Below are 17,370 nucleotides of genomic sequence, written 5' to 3'. Positions count from 1 at the left end.
ATTAAACCAATTAACCCTTTGCAATTCCAACCGGAAAAATATGTTTCGACGCGCGGAGCCTTGAGACATCGCGGAAAGATTTATTCGCGCGGTTTGCACAGAATTCGTATTGGTTCTCGAGTGGACGTTCGAATAGTCGAATGCCTAACCCTTTCCAGTCGGAGTCATTTTAACTAGAAATCCAAAATATATGTTCAAACTTATACTGTTTGCATTTTACATAACTTGAAGCATTTTATACATAATGGAATTGCATTTGGTAACTCGTGCAGCATTTAACAGCTCTAAATAATTTTCTAAGCATAAATAAATTTGATAGAAATTATTTCGACACACGACATGATCACTTTTAGCGGCGTTTTAGAGTCGCCACTCGACCGCAAAGGGTAAACTCTTTGCACTCGAGTTGTGACTACGAGGTACCATAAAATTGTACTATCACGTGGCAAAATTATTTTTATACTAACAAATCTCGTATTTAGAAAATTGTTAAGGTTATGTTATGTTCATACAAATGACAAGAGTTATAAATAATTACAAGTTCCATTTTCTACAAGAATATTCATCTCGCATATTTCTAATTAATCATTTAATTTTTTAATTTTAACATAACAATATACTATGCATAATACACCATTTGTTATTTCTCTAAATGCATAAAATTCGCGGTCCACTGTCACAGCGAATAAAAACTCGAGCGTCCGCAATATTAAATTGCTCCGCGTCTCCCATTATCAGAACACTTTGAACACTCGAACAGCCATGCAATTATGGTCTCCCATGCCAATTGAATTACTACCCGAGTTCCATCGCGTCCGGTTCGATCGGTTATGAATGAAATAGGCACGTTCCATGAAAGCGCTATATTATCGTTCGCGCGTAATGTATGCACAGTCTTCATTATTGCCTTGCTAGTGAAAGAAGGCGAAAGAGAAAGGGAGAGATAGAAAGAGAGAGAGAGAGAGAGAGAGTGAGAAAGAGTGAAAGGGGTAGAGAGAAATGAATGGAAAAAAATCAAGCGGCGTCGACGCAGCTGCGCGCACAGAAACTCCGATAAATCGCGGCTTCATCGGCTCCCGGGGTTGATATCTCTGTCTGCATTGATAGGTCATTTTTTTATTTCTCCTCGGCTCCCTTGAAGTGACTCTACAGATTCAGCAGACGACTACTACTACGAACGATTGAAAATGTTGAGAGGGAGGACACGCCGTTGGACAAATGAGCGTAGAGCTCTCTCTGTCCGTTTATGTAAATCATTGTTGAAACGGAGCGAAAACATTGTGGTAAATTTGTTTTCGCAAAATTGATTGATCGCGCATTTATTTCTGGGAAGAAGACGCTGCGGGTAGATACGGAAATGTTTCGCAAGCAGGAAAAAATTATTGCCACTTTGTTCGTCAACATTGTCCGCTCGCGGTTCACGGTACTGTAGATATTAGTTGTTTCTAGTGTTTTAAGTAATAATTATAATAATGACAATTTTTGTAATATCGTAGATAGTAATTAATATGGTATTATCAAAATTAATTTTTGTAGTATCGTAGACGGTAATTGTGATATTAAATACTCTAGTATTATAAATAATAATTTTTGCAGTATCGCAGACAGTAATTATTATAATGTTAACTTCTCTAGCATTATAAACAGTAACTGTAATAAGAACAATTTTCTTAGCATGTTAGACACTTAAATAAAGAGCAATTGCTACAGATCTGCATTCTAGGTGGACAGTGCCTTTTAATAATGACAACAGTATATATTTAAGATATATTTTTAACAAAATGAATGCATCTCATTTTCTCTAATTGAGATTTACTTGAAAAGTAATTAATTATTTATTATTTTGAATGTCGCACCCGCTGAATGAGAAGATCAGTTATAATCTGTTAACCCTTTGCACTCGAAGCCATGTGAATATCTAAAATATTTTTTCTGGCTAGTATAATGTAACATAATTTTCCTGGCTTCTACTATTTCCATTTTATATAACAAAATTCATTTTATACACACGATATTGATCCTCAGGGCACATATAACAATTATTCTTTCAACAATTTTTCAAATCTGATTTTTAGCGATAAGAATCATTTTTGAACGTATTACAAAAATTTCAATAGCGCCGCAGAGTCGCCACTCGAGTGCAAAGGGTTAATCTCACCGTCGCCCATTTTCCGTAGCATCGCGCTCGGTCTCCTTATCGCCGACGCTCATTGTTGTCTCGTCTAAATTTGTCGGCGGGAAAATTAATGTGGAAAAGCCGCGGGCACGACGAGAGAGCCCTTGGAGGTTGCCTCCGACGGCGGAGGCAACCTGTAACGCGACACTGGCGTACCTATCCTCTCTCCCGTCTTGACCATTTACGGGAAAATGACGCAACGCGCGGCCGCGTCGTACATTCATCTCGCGCTTGTAAAGCGTGGTTATATATACATATATATTTTTTCCAAAGTCACGTCATTGTAGGTTGCCGGGTAAATTCGTACATAAATCTCTTTAATAACCTTGCGGCAACTGCCGGCTTCATCTCGAAAGGATCGGCCGCGAGAACGGTTCGTTACTTTGTTCGCGTTTTCTCCTCCTCCTCTGCCCCCCCCCCCCCCCCCTCCGAGCCTGCGTTCGCGAAACACCGTGACTGTGTCAACATTCTCCGCCGTACAAAATAATAGTTATGCGTACGACAATTCTACGCGTTTTGTGCGTGTAATACGTAAATCGTTGCATGCACTTCGATGATATAATTAAATATAATATGATTAAAATAATTAAATATAATATAAGCAATATAATTAAATATACTATCATTAATATAATTAAATATAGTATAATTGATATAAGTAATTCGCAATTTAATTTGTGATTTTACTTAATGCAGTTCAATTTATTAATAATTACTGCTGACTGAAAAATAGAATACGAAACGATAGGAATATTTAAGAATTATCACTGAACTGTGACTAAACTTATTTCAACCCCTTGTATTACAATAACAAGTCGGTCTCGTGGTGAATATTCTTTACAAGCTCTGCTAAATATATATATATTATTAATTTCTTTTACATCGAAGTAAAAATAAATACTTCTGTTATCAAACTAATAGAAGTGAAGGTAAATACAGGAAACAAAAATTGTCTGATCCTATTAGGATCATTAAGGATCGTCAAAATTATTAAGGAGCAATAGTGAAAGAGGGGGGGGGGGGGGGGGGTAATTTGACAAGAATCAAGTAACCGAGTGAACGATTCCACCCCAGAACAACCCGTTGGGTTTCTTGACGTTCGTATAAATAAATATTAAAACAACGAGGTATTCCTTATCCTCATAACTTGTGCACTACTTTATATGTTATATTTTGAAAATAATAAATAATAATAATTATAAGGGGTCGTCCTAGAGTTAAATATTCCCTACGAAAATAGGAAACAATAATTAAGTATTAAAACAATGAGGTATTCCTCATCCTTAAAACTCGTGCTCTACTTCATATTTCATATTTTGAAAATAATAAATAATAATAATAATAATAATAATAATAATAAATGGAAGGGGTCGTCCTAAGGTTAAATACTCCGTATCAAGGAAACAAGCACCAACGCGACACAGTTCAGAGAACAATGAAAAAAATACCTTCATTTCCATGAGCAAGGTAAACAATCCTACATTTCCTTCGTTGAAAATTCCTATCCTAATCGCGCGTTTTCTGCAAAGTCGCTGTAGGCCAGTAATTCGCCGGTAAATCTCTTTAATAACCTTGCGGCGTCTGCTTCATCTCGAAAGGACCGCGAGCGACTAAGAGAGAGAGAGAGAGAAGCTTTGCCTCGCGGCACGGTTATTTTACCATAAGCAGATTAGCTCGAGGACGAGACTTATCGGCTCGCCGTAGAAAAATTCGATCTATCTCGTCGAGGAGCGAAAGTCCAAGAGTCGTCCGCGTAGAAGGAGAAGCGCATCGTAGCCGATCGCGGAAAAATCTACGAACGTTCTCTCAGGCTAACCTTGAACGTGACACCCGGCCGCCGGATTTTTCCTGGCTGCTCGTTGAATCGCGATCGATCCGCTCTGCAATATTCATTGGCGAGCGAAACTTTCGAATGTTTCGCGAGCCGATGCCAACGCGCGGGGCTCTCCGCGCGCGGATTTACCGCCGCCGCCGCGCATACGGCATTGTTCATTATGTAATTGCACACGCCGTGCAACGCGCAACGACGAACGTCGTCCGCTAGCTAATTCCATTAAGATACGGATCCAAGGTTCCGGTAACACCGGCTCGGGAAAAAGAACAGCCGCTCGGACGCTGGGCGACTACGGTAATAAAACAACCAGCCCTGATTCGACAATTGTAATCGACGCAACCTTACTTTTGAAAGACGCGGTGACAAAGGATCGTGTCAAGATTAATCCATCATAGCATAGCATAGTATAATATAGCAGAGCATAGCATGGTATAATATAGCGTGGCATAGCATAGCAAATCATTCTGTATAAATATCACTAAAACTCTAAATATTGCTCCAAGTTTATAATTATTCACGAAACGATCAAAATGGCCCGTCGCGCTGCTCTCGAAAGTCAAAACTGGACGATTTTCCCAGACCTAAAAATGTTTTGCAAAAGCGTGAGCAACGATACAAAGTCAACGATTATGCATCGCACGAGGATGTGATCGAGCGCGTAAAAAACTTCCGTGACTGTGCATTACGACATTTTTCGTCGGAAATTCAATCGACGTTACGTTGCAACCTATATTTTCTTCTGACGATCATCAGCTGGACGCGTTTTTACTAATGTGCTTAGAACGAGAACGCGTGAACGAATGATCGTTTTAGAAATCATATTGAAACATATCTCCGTAACGAGGTAGATAGTATAATGACGAGTTAAGGGCTGAATTATGGTGTCCGTCCGACGCCATTTTGTCGGGCTTTTTCTAAATTGTGATCAGAATGATTTATTTTCGCTTCTATAGTTATTTAGTTTCGTTTCTATATTCATTTACGTGTTTATACATTCATTTATTTCTGTATTTATCTTTTTATTTATTTCTGCTTTTATTTCTCTATTTACCTATCTATTCGTGTTTCTTAAATTAGTAGATTCATAGTTCACACACACTAAAACGTTTATTACAGATCCTACAGTTGTTAAATCGTTCTTATATAATTATTTTGGAGGTTATAATAAATTCTTGACAATACCAGAAGCTTTTCCTAAACAGTAGAATTTTTTTAAAAGTCTTATAACTCCTTCAGACGCTTACAAACCCAAGTTTGTAATCTCCTCTAGAAGCTTCATAATTTTTTTATAGCTTTCATAGTTCCTTTAACGCTCGTGATTTTTCTACAAGTTTTATAATCTCTAAAAGCTTTATACCTTCTCCGTGAACTTCACAGCTTCTTCAGACGTTTTATAATTCTTCTATCAACTTTACGATTCCTTCATACACACTATAATTTCTCTACAGTGTCTACAATAATTTCTTAAATATTATAATTTAAATCCCACAGTCTAAAATTTCTTAAAAATATTATAATTTTCTCAGGAATCTTGTACCGCACAATATTTCTACGATCAGATCTGCAACATTTTTCACAGCCGCCGCACTTTTTGGCTAAACTGCACAGTTTCATCGTAGCTCCAACAATCCTTCGTTAAATGTATATACATATATACATATACATGCATAGCATCCACCACTGGTATTGGATAATGCGACCCCATCACGATACAGTTAACCCGCGTTTTACCATCGAAAACCGTTCCGTCCAATTGATCCGGGTCGTAAATCACGCGACGCCGTTTTACCGCGAGAGCTGCCCGTGCTCGCCTGGTCGTTAAATTAACGCCGTTTAAAAATTCACGGGAAAATGACCGTTTCATATTCCGCACGTCGGCGAAACGTTTCCTCGTTTCACTTTTCTCTGTGTTCGACGCCGAATGGAAGAGCGGCTCTCGCGGAACACGGCGCGTTTAGATTAATCGACAGGCCTACGATTTACACGAGGACGAAATTCAGAACGATAAATTTACCTGTCCGGAAAGAATCGACCGTGTAGAATCGACCGGACACGGAAAATTACATCTGCATATCAACAATTACTAGCAAATGGAAACTTAACTGTATATGAGGCATTACTTGTAAATAGAGAATTAACCCTTTGCGCTCAGACAGCGACCCCGAGGCACCGCTAAGCTCTGCAACATTATTTTTCCAAGCAACTATTACATATTACACGATTAACCCTTTGTACTCGAAGCCATTTTAACCCTTTGCAGTCGGAGCCATTTTAACTGGAGATCCAAAATATTTCATCAGACTTGCAGTGTTTACATTTTATATAAACCGGAGCATTTTTTACATTATGAAATTGAATGTTATGACTTAGGTAACAGGTAATAGCTCTTGTAAATTTGTTAAATATTAGTAAATTTGATAAAGATTATTTTAAAACGTGGCATGATAATTTTTAGAGGCGCCTGAGAGTCGTCATTCGACCGCAAAGGGTTCAGCTTAGATCCAAAATTGCTATTTTACCAGCTGCGGTATAGTACTTAGTATAATTTGCTATATGTGATTGAGTGTTGTGACTCGTAATACTGTTATGCTTTTAACAGAATTTAATAAGGTCTACATGATTTTGTTAATTACATAACAATTTTCATTGGCGCTTCAGAGACGCCATTCGAGTGCAAAGGATTACATTTATTTTAATTCGTAAAGTTGTTAAAATTGTAATTACAATACTAGGTTAAATAAGCTTGACTTTGTACGGTAAATAAGTTTAATTTTTTAAGGTAAATAAGAGTAATTCCATATACACAAAAATACAAACGAATAATACAAAATTAAAATAAATAGTACGCTGGAAATAATAGTTTTTCAAAGTTGAAATAACCACGAGTTTAAAAAGGGTTGATCTATATTATATGACGAATCACCTGCGTGCAAATACATAATTGGCTGTATATGAATTACCCGTGCACGAGGAATCACCTGTATTGTATAACGTCTCGCCTGCACAAAAAGCATCGTCCGTGTATGAGAGAATTGATCCGACACAGGGAATTACCTGTACGCGTGGAATCGTCATAAATCAGAGTCAATTAAAGCGGAGCAGGTGCCTCGCGATAGCAGAATTAAGTCAAGGGCGTAGAACGAACGATTTTCTTCCGCCGCGATTCGGAAAACGTCACGTCGAGCGCGTGCTGTTCGAATTGCAAATGAATTGTTGGACAGTTTGCACTCGAAAGCATTTTCATTCTAAATCCAAAATACTTTTGTATAGACTACAGTATTTCCATTTTATATGACTTCTTAGTCCGATTTATGCGCGTGGAGTTCAATTTATATAACAATTATACTTGCAACAATTTGAAATAAATACTTTAAAAATAAACAAACTTGACGATTTTCAAATTTAATTGAAGCATCGTATAATAAGGTAACAATATAATTTAATTACTTTGAACACGTTGATAAAACAAAAGAATGTGCTAAAACCATCTATGTATTAACAAAATCCGCAATCACGTAATTGCCAACCCAATAGCTTAAATATTAATAACAAGGGATTATAATTTTATTCCAATTTTAAAGAACAGAATAACATCCATGTTTAATTATTTATTGCTAGTAATTCCCATCACGACTCGTTATTATAGTGCAAGGGGATATCGAAGTCAGGCTTTGTATGCATTCATCGACAATAACCTGACATACCGTATGCAGCGTGTACGCCCGGCAGCGTTGTTGCGCAATAGATAAATTTGTTATGCTGTTTATATTCCAAGCGGCAGACTATGTGTGCCGGCAATGATGGTACACTTTGTACCCCGTCCAATGCTGGATGTCGCATGCTGTTTCCTATTTGCATCAGCCTCGAAACAGGCAATAATAATAGAACGGATTCTTTCTCATAAATTACTGCAGAACTATAAACTTTAATTTCCGACGGACAATGCGTGGCGGACAGTTAAACGTTCAAGTCGCAACATCCTCATTGGGCCCTTGGATTTGCATAATATATATGCGCGCGGCATTATAGGCGCTTTCCTTTACCACCACGGACGCGCCATCACTAGACTATCTTCCAGATGTGTCCCGTTTTTTTTTTTTTTTTAGGTTATCTTGATAAATATTTATGGAGCCGCGTTTTTCTTTCACTCGGAGACTCGACGTCGTCGCGCATCGATCGAGAATCGATTGTCGTGGTGCCGATCTACGGTCACCTTAACTTCATTATTACGTTGATGCAGTAATTATTATTTCTTTTAATTATTATCTATATTATAGTATTTATACTTCAATTAATTATATTAATATTATCGTGATAGGAATTATTGGATTAATACTGCTAATATTCATAGATCAATCATAGAACTAGTATTAAAATAAATTACTCTGATAATATAATAATAATTAATACTATTATATCATTATACTAGTAACATTATATTACATTACATTATTAATATCATCATATAATATTAATTATATTGACAATATAATAGTACATAATGTAACATAATTAATACTATTATTACAGTATAATAAAATATGTAATAGTATAATATTATTAATAATTATTTAATACACAGAAACATATATCGATACATCCGAACACGCGTGTATTCTGGTCAATTAAAAACGTTTGTCCTTTATATTTTCTTGTCCATCGAATTAAGAATTGAGGTAAACGCTATATGCGAAAGAATTAATTTTATCAACGGCACTTTTCAGCTACGCCTTTAGTTGTCGCATGGCCTCTTCGTCGCGGAAAAGCGACACGTTGAACATCGGTGTCCTCTGAACTTGAACTTAGGATCCTCCTCTCGTAATTAACGACGCTGCCCTGGCAAACGCTGATGGACCCCGGTGCGGAAACGGCGGGTTCCACGCGTTGCCGGTTTTATTGGACCTTCCGGCGTGAGTGTCGCGCTCAAGTTACTTCGGCGTTAACGTCCAGGGTGGCTATCTGGTTAACGCGGGTTCGTTCCGCCCGTTTCCCACATTTATAAACGAGACGCGTCAACATTTTCCTACGCGCGGAGAGGCTCCACGCGCGACGCGTCTCTGGCGATTTCTCACAGACCACCGATACGCAGTTACCGTGAAAAACGTACAAACACTTAATTACCAATTTTTTTTGACAAATTTTCGATATTTAATAAACTGTAGCAATTAGTCTGATATATAGAAAATTTTGCGAAAGTTTTTGGACAGTAGTATGACTTGGGCGCCATATATTTATATAAATATATATTGAAGGGAAACATCGACCAAAAATGCAATCTAACTTCTAAAATAAAAATTTTCCGTGTTATTCAATAGAAACATAAATTGTATTAATAATACAGTAGTATAACGTACAGTTTAATATAATATTTACTATAATGATATTATTAATATTATTATATTTACTATTAACATATATTTCGACGAGCACACTCGCTAGAAATTGCTAATCTTTTAACAAGGATTTTTTTAATTAAATGATACGTTTTATAAAACTGTTATATACAAAAATAGAGGGAAAGGTAAACAGTATAATATCAGTAACTTGCTAATGACGTTATATTTTTATATAGTAATAATAATACTATTTCATTACCACCAATATTAATAATAATTTCGTCGATATTTTCTCGGAATACGAACAATTCTCTTATTTCATTTTTCGATAATCGCGCGATATTATTCTTGATTTTTCAATAATCACACAATATTATTCTTGATTTTTCAATGATCGCACAATATTATCCTTCATTTGTAATCTATGCACGGATTCTTCCCACAGCCAAGGCTGGCATAAACGCGAAGTTTCTTCTTGCTTCACAGACTTCTCCAAGCGGTAAGACCATCGTTTAAAAAAATCGAGGGCGCGAGGCTTAAAAATAGTGTTACGCAATACTAACGGTGTCAGAGATATGGAAATAAGATTTGTTCGAAACAAAGCTTGGGATCGCGGTGAAAAAAAAGCCATAACGTTTAATGAATAATCGACCGGGAGGGATGATAAGGGTTGGCAAGGCCAGCGGCTGGCCGCTGATAAAATCATTGTAGGTCAAACCTAGATGTTGCTTTTGTTCTTGCGAGAGAATTGTGCGATGGAAAATTGTGTCGCGAAAAGTATGGCGACTACTAATCTGTATAATTGGCTAATATTAAAGGTTAAAAGACGATAAATCGAAAATTTATCGCTGTGCAAATCTTGTTACGAAATCGATACACCTGTTTGACACTTGGACTGCGGGGTGCGGGTCTAGATGGACCCAGATTATAAATATATAGAGTTTCTGGCAATTAATTGTAATTTTCATATGGTTTATTAAGGTCTATAAAAACAACTAATGCGTCCAATAAATGTTCGTTAATATAGAATATTTAAATAAAATATACCTTTACGAAATAATATGCCTTCAAAATTATATTTAATTCGTTTAATTTTAAATGAAGAATTGATCCAAGGTATATCAAACAAATATATAAAAATGTATAAAATTTAAAATGATCTAATTGATCGAACTTAATATATAATAATCTTTAGTTAGCTACCATAGTTCGCTCATTTACATTTGCTAAAAATATGAAAATGTTTTCGTGAGAAATTTATTGATAATCTTCTTTATACAATTATATATTAGAAATCCTTCGAATTTTAAATAAATAAAATTTAATCCAAGCTAAAAGATAGTTTTAATAATTATAATAATAGTGAATGTTCATAAGCGACCGCAATCTATGGACGACCTTCGCTTACGACTCCAAAATCCGGTGAACATGGGAAGCAATAAATTACAATGTCTTGATCCTAAAATTATCCGCGTTGCATAGGCTAACTCTAGCGGAACGGGTCTCTAAATTTTCCGCGCGAGATTCGACCACCGCTGTTTTAATGGAACAGTTTGCCAACACGAAATTCAGCTCGCGTGACGCGTGACTCACCCGGGGCATCCTTTCTTATCTCCGCGCCGTATTGTTTCTAAACGTGTTTATTAGCGATATTATGATTTTCTTAACGCGACCAACGCCAATGACTGTCCCCGCAACCTGTTTAACGGTGCCCATTGGTCGGCTAGGAATAATTGCTCTATCACGAGCTCTAGATAGCGAGCATTGCGAGTCACTGCGTATTTTACAATCTTTTGCGTAATATTTAATAAACTAATGGTTTATTTCACCTCGAACTGAATTCTTTTATTATTGGAGATAAAAGTTAGTACACGACTTGCAGTTGGAGAAATGTAAAAATCCTGGGAAACGAGGTATTATAATAATAATAATAACAATAATAATAATAATAATAATAATAATAATAATAATAATAATAATAATAATCGACGGGAAAACCATCTGTTTAATTTTAGGTTTAATTTTAAATATTAGAACTTATCCATTTATTGAACAAATAAATAGCTAAATTCCTAAATTATAGTAATTGTTATAATAAAAGAATCATTAATGTATAAGTTAACGTACAAATTAATATATAAATTTTTATGAAACAATTTACAACAATTGAGATTGAACCCAAGTTTCCTGCTGCGTTCCTAGATCAATCTAAAAACGTTTTAAGTACATTTTAACTCTTTGCACACGAGTGGTGACTCTGAGACACCACTAAAATTGTTCTATCACGTACTAAAATAAACTTTACACTAACAAAGTTTAGATTTAGAAAATTGTTAAGAATGAAACTGTTGGTATGACTCACGACAAACAAATATCGTGTGCATGAAATAAACTTTGTCGCATAAAATGCCAGGAACATTATTTTAGATTTTGCAGTTAAAATGGTTTCGAATGCTAAGGGTTAATATTATAATTATTATTTAATAGTTATTTAATTTTAATAATTACTATTTAACCTCTTAGGCACTACGCGCCACTATAGTGGCTTTCGTGAATGTTTCGTGCTTTACTCAATTATTTTATTAATCATTGATAGTAGATATACGGAAAGAATATATATTAAGAACATTGGTAATTTCATTATGAAAAACTTGATTTGCGCAAAATCTAGCCGTACCTAAGAGGTTAATAATATTATATAATTATTTCGTAGGATCAAGACAATCGATCGAGTTTTTCCCTTAATATGGATTTAATGAAATCATCATTGAAATTCGCGCGAACGTCCGCGATCTATAAGCTAACTATACCGTGGAATTGGCGAGCAGGAAAAATCACTGCACGTTGCGAAATCGTTTATACGATGATGAACGCACACGCTTCGGGCATTGCGAAACGATTTCGAAGACGCGCATTTTTCATCGTCGCGCATTCGTTACCGTTGATCTCATTTCGAGAAAACTAGCGCGAGCATTCTCTTTCCGCGCAGAAACACGGCCAGATTTTGTGTCTCTTCGATCGGGAGCATAGTACTCCTCCTGGGATTCGTCGATCGAACCACGGAAAAATAAAAGGATGATCGAATCTTGTGCCGATTGACACACGTGTTGTATAAATAGAGCCTGTCGTCACTCGTTTAACGAAAATATAGTTACAGTAAGGCGTATGGTAATGAGCTGCCACGATCGCGAGGGGTTTAGCGAGCGCCGTTCTTGCAAAACCTGTACTAGTTCACACTCTCCGGATCGGAAATCATTGTTTCTATGAAATTGTGCAACATATTTCGCTGAACACGTGCGCAATCCGTTAAACGATGATCGACTTTAATCTTGGACAGTTTGCTTCTGATTGTTCTATTTTACACGTGGGTTAGGTAGCTGAGCATATAGTTAAATAATATAATAATTCAGTGTTTTAATAGTTCAATATTTTAATAGGTCGATATTTCAATAATTCAGTATTTTAATAGTTCAATATTTCATTATTTCAGTATTTTAATAGTTCAAATATTTCAATAATTGAGTATTTTAATAGTTCAATATTTCAATAATTCAGTATCTTAATAGTTCAATATTTTAATATTTCAGTATTTTAATAGATCAACATTTCAATAATTCAGTATTTTAATAGTTCAATATTTTAATAATTCAATATTTTAATAATTCAATACTTTAATAATTAAGCATTTCAATAACTCAACATTTTAAAAATCCAGCATTTTAATAACTAGAACTGTCGAGCATAAGCGTAATTATACTTGTTATTTCATCTTTTAGATTGCATAGATGCACCAAATGATTTAAACAAATAATTTAATTATCTAAAAAAGTCTTGATTCACTCTAGCACCTCTACTGAGCCATGTCAAAGAGCTGAAAACAATTCTAAAAGTTTAAAGACGAAAAACGCGCTTCACGCGATATCTCGTGCAATTCTTTTATTTTCTTTTACGGTTAGGCTAATCGCTCGATGCCGGAATTACACCTCAAACCATTGAATATCGTTTGATTGCAGATGAACCACGTTCAAGGTGCAGATCATGGGATGACGTAGGACCGACGAAAATGGAAACTGTCGGGCAAACGCACAGACAGCACCACCCTACCTTGAAGGCGACTAGGTCCAACACGTCGACACAGTCGGCCAGAAGCGAGGACTCGTGGTGCTCCGCCTCGGATCATGACCTCTCTTCGGACGACGAGAGCGAGAAGAGTAATATCAGTATTAAGTAAGCGTTATCCCTATTTCACCGCGCCATGGTGGACCGGAGCAAACGATTTCCTCTTTGGACGAACGATTAACGACCGAATTTCACTATAGTGTCCTCAATGTTTTCTTGAAAACCTCGCGATAAGCAAAAGAAACTGATTCATAAGAAGAAAAGCTCAGTAGAAACTATTTAAAAAAGTAGAAATAAAAAAGCATTTTAAAACAAATAAAAAATAATTTTTGAGAAGCTAGATTTGTAAAAGACATATTAAAATAGTTATACAACCGCGAAATTATGTTCTGTTTCAATCCCTTACCGTATTTTGACGAGTCCGACTCGTGACGGCAATTGGTAGTAAATAAATTATTAGGTATGGATGTTATTCTGTTCTTTAAAGTTGGAATAAAATTCTAATCCCTTGTTATTAATATTTAAGCATTTAAGTATATTCAGGCATGGAATAAACACGAATGGTCATCCCCTTTTAAGAAATTATACCAATTGAAAAATTGCTAATCGCAGTAACTGTGAAGAAAATGGTACGTTAAGGGATTAAATCCGATCGGTCGACTCATTTTCTTCTACAGGAAAGAAAAAAGCGAAGGACTTGATTGTAAAACATACTTTACTATGATTTGCATACTCAAACAGTCTGTAACTGCACTCTAATCGTTGAGCAAATATCGGATTGACGCAAAAGTAACGGAAATCCTTGTTAATTACTCTGCAAACAGGTACTTGTCAAAGCTGAAAGTACTTGTAGCGTTGCTCTTTTGCATCGACCCAATAATTGTAAAGAGCTGCTAAAAATCGCGCGTCGTTTCGTTGGTCCAACCAGGAATTTGTCAATTGTTTCGGTTCACCTGGCAGTCCTAACTCCGTCTGTGCACGCAATTAATGTAACGACCAATTCGTTGCAGAAGTAACTGCCAGTTAAGGAGCACGTTGCACAAGGCAAGGACGCTGTGCGACAAGTGGAGGTCGCAGAATATGCGAGTGAACAACGCTGACCCATTAGACTCGCCTGGGAACCACGGAAGGCTCTCGAGATGGTTCAGCATCCGTCGTGGTTCGACGCAACAGTACGACGTCGACTCGTCGGACACGGTTTCTCTCACGAGTCCGATCAAGACGCCTCAGATGCCTCAACTCTGTGAGGTAGCTGCCTTGGGCCATTGTCTTCTCGCATTCAAATTGTCGCGAACGATAAGAAATTATCACTAGAAAATCTACAGAAAGACATGGATTTTCATCGAACATCCGGTCTCGCTGATCTTATCATATCCTTTCTAAAAATAAATAGATAGTAATGATGAGAAGATATATTCTAGTCTCTAAACAAGCACTGAAAACAGAAGCGTTTTTGAAATATTATAAACTATTCTTTAATTTGTGCACTACTGAGACTTATTGTACATTGAATTGTTCAGTCGTCATAGCTTGCAAGAAATTCGTGTAGCATTACTTTTAATAAAAAGTAACTTCTTGTTACTTTTAGAAAAATACTTAGTAACGATACCTGTATTTCTAAGTCTTAAAATTATTTAGCCTAATATAGTTTGCTATTTAATATCATACCACAAATAATGCGAGTCTCCTTCGTTTTAGAGAAATTAAATATTTACCATACCAATATTTGTCCATTCCAGGTGGAAGAGGAGAACAGCGCAATGGTGCAATTCCAATGCATGCAACAACGTCGTCAAACACCGCCGGCCCTCCCGCCGACACCTCCTAATTTAACTCCGCAGCAGCTGAAACGCCGACACATAGTAGCAGCCATAGTGCACTCGGAGAACGGTTACGTGTCCACGTTGCAGAGGCTAGTGAACGTACGCATCGAGCCGAACCTATTATACGCGTTATACCTAAAGAGAATGTAAAGTTCTTTTGTTCTCCTCGATCGATTAAAAATACAATTGTTGTCCTGTTTTCAGGATTACAAGAAACCTTTGGAGGAATCGTCGCCGCCTATATTGAGCCAGGGGAAGATAGCTACGTTGTTTCATAGATTGCCCGAAATTCTGCAGTGCCACACGTTATTCAGAATCGCGCTCGCAGAATGCGTTCGTTCGTGGGACAAAGATGAGAAGCTGGGCGACGTGTTCGTGGCTAGCTTCAGCAAGGCGATCGTGCTAGATATTTACAGTGGGTTCATAAACAATTTCTCGGTAGCCATGGACTTGGCTAAACAGGAGTCGAAACGAAAGACTGCGCTTGCTGACTTCTTCAAGGTAAACACATGAACCATTACCGGCAGGTGCGAAGTGACACCTGGTTACAGCTAAATTACATTCGGAGTTACCTCTATTAGCATGAGTTTCATTCGTGTAAAATTAGTTGTTAAAATAAAACACATTCTGCTCCCAAAAAATAATTATAAGTACTACCACGTCTAATGTTCAAATTGATTTTTTGTTGCAGGTAAAACAAATAAGTGCACACGATAGACTGTCCTTTTTTGGGCTCATGGTAAAACCCGTTCAGAGGTTTCCGCAGTTCATATTATTCCTACAAGTAAGCATCGTTGCTAGTTAGTATTTCGTTTTCCTCCTCGACGATCGCATTAGAATGATATCGAATTTGTCTAGGACTTATTGAAACACACGCCACAAGGACACCACGATAGAATGTCGTTGCAGTTAGCGTTGACCCAATTAGAAAGTCTAGCGGAGATGTTGAATGAAAGGAAACGCGAGGCAGAACAGTTCCAGGCTTTCAAAGAGATGCTGCGACATGTATCCGGGAAACTGTCTCATCGTCCTCTTTCATCTTCTTCTAGGTATCTAATAAGAGAAGATAACGTCACACAGTTGGTACGTACAAATTCGTACAAAATTGAAATAGAACCGGAGGGCGCCCACCTGTGTGCAAAACAATTTTCATCGTACATTTTTGCAGGAATTCAATCAAAATGGCATGATCACAAAATCGAAACGGCGAAGATTGCTGTTGTTGAATGATCTTGTAGTATGCGTTTCCGTGACACCGCGATCCGCGGAAGACTTCAGCGGAAGCGAAAGACTCACTTTGAAGTGGACGTATCCTGTGTCAGACATTGAGGTACATTAAGTAATTTTTTTATTATTTGCGAATGGAATTTGACGTCCGCAAAGAGATAAATTATAGCCAACGTGATATTGATTTCACACAATCAAATGTTTTAGATTCAGGACACGAGTACTTCGCCTACGTTAAGTAGATTATTGACTGCTGGTCTAAATAAAGGCGGCAGCCTGAAATCTGACAAAAGCGGAGAATGCGGCCAGGCAGGTGCGGACAATCTCTGTGTAGAAATGAATGACCTTATGCACGATTACGAAGTGATGTCTAGGATAAGTGATCTAGTTGCACAACTGAAGGGTAAATACGAGGTACGAAAAATATGTACACGCAAATTTTTTTTTGTTGACTTCCTTTGTAAGTATGTAAAATTTCATATGTAATAATGCGTTTGATTTATAGGGAATGACGTTAGAGAAGACCAAACAAATTCTCCAATCTATACAACTTTCGATACAACAGAAAGACGAGGATATGGTCTGGGCGGATAGCTGTTGCTTGCAGCTGGTAACTAAGCAAGGACAAATGTACACTTTTCAAACGGAAAATCCTCTAGTGAAGAAAGACTGGATAACCGAGCTCAGGCTGGCTCAGTTAGCTTTAGATCCAAATAATTCTCCTTCTTGGGAAGTACCTGAACAAGAGCAAAGACCATCGACCAAGATGCCGTTGTTCGTTAGTTCGCAACAAGTGTACCACTCGCAACATCAGACAGAGGTAAGACATCCGATATTGAATCAATTAAATGACGT

At 37.0% G+C, this 17,370-nt stretch overlaps 1 protein-coding gene across 5 annotated transcripts in view; it reads left to right on the top strand.

Moving 5' to 3' along the window:
- Positions 1-17,370, top strand: part of LOC144472778 (rho guanine nucleotide exchange factor 10) — a 98,407-nt gene that overhangs the window by 76,262 nt on the left and 4,775 nt on the right. For all 5 annotated transcript variants that reach the window (XM_078186116.1, XM_078186115.1, XM_078186117.1 and 2 more), the window contains 9 exons: positions 13,360-13,573; positions 14,476-14,713; positions 15,205-15,387; positions 15,493-15,789; positions 15,980-16,072; positions 16,147-16,371; positions 16,457-16,618; positions 16,723-16,929; positions 17,021-17,335. In XM_078186116.1, coding sequence (XP_078042242.1) covers positions 13,360-13,573; positions 14,476-14,713; positions 15,205-15,387; positions 15,493-15,789; positions 15,980-16,072; positions 16,147-16,371; positions 16,457-16,618; positions 16,723-16,929; positions 17,021-17,335 — 1,934 coding nt within the window. The remainder of the gene's footprint in view (positions 1-13,359; positions 13,574-14,475; positions 14,714-15,204; positions 15,388-15,492; positions 15,790-15,979; positions 16,073-16,146; positions 16,372-16,456; positions 16,619-16,722; positions 16,930-17,020; positions 17,336-17,370) is intronic.

Source organism: Augochlora pura, chromosome 7, assembly GCF_028453695.1.
Source record: "Augochlora pura isolate Apur16 chromosome 7, APUR_v2.2.1, whole genome shotgun sequence".
Taxonomy (NCBI): Eukaryota; Metazoa; Arthropoda; class Insecta; order Hymenoptera; family Halictidae; genus Augochlora; species Augochlora pura.
Note: the sequence above shows the minus strand (reverse complement) of the source record. Positions and strands in the feature narration are given on the sequence as shown.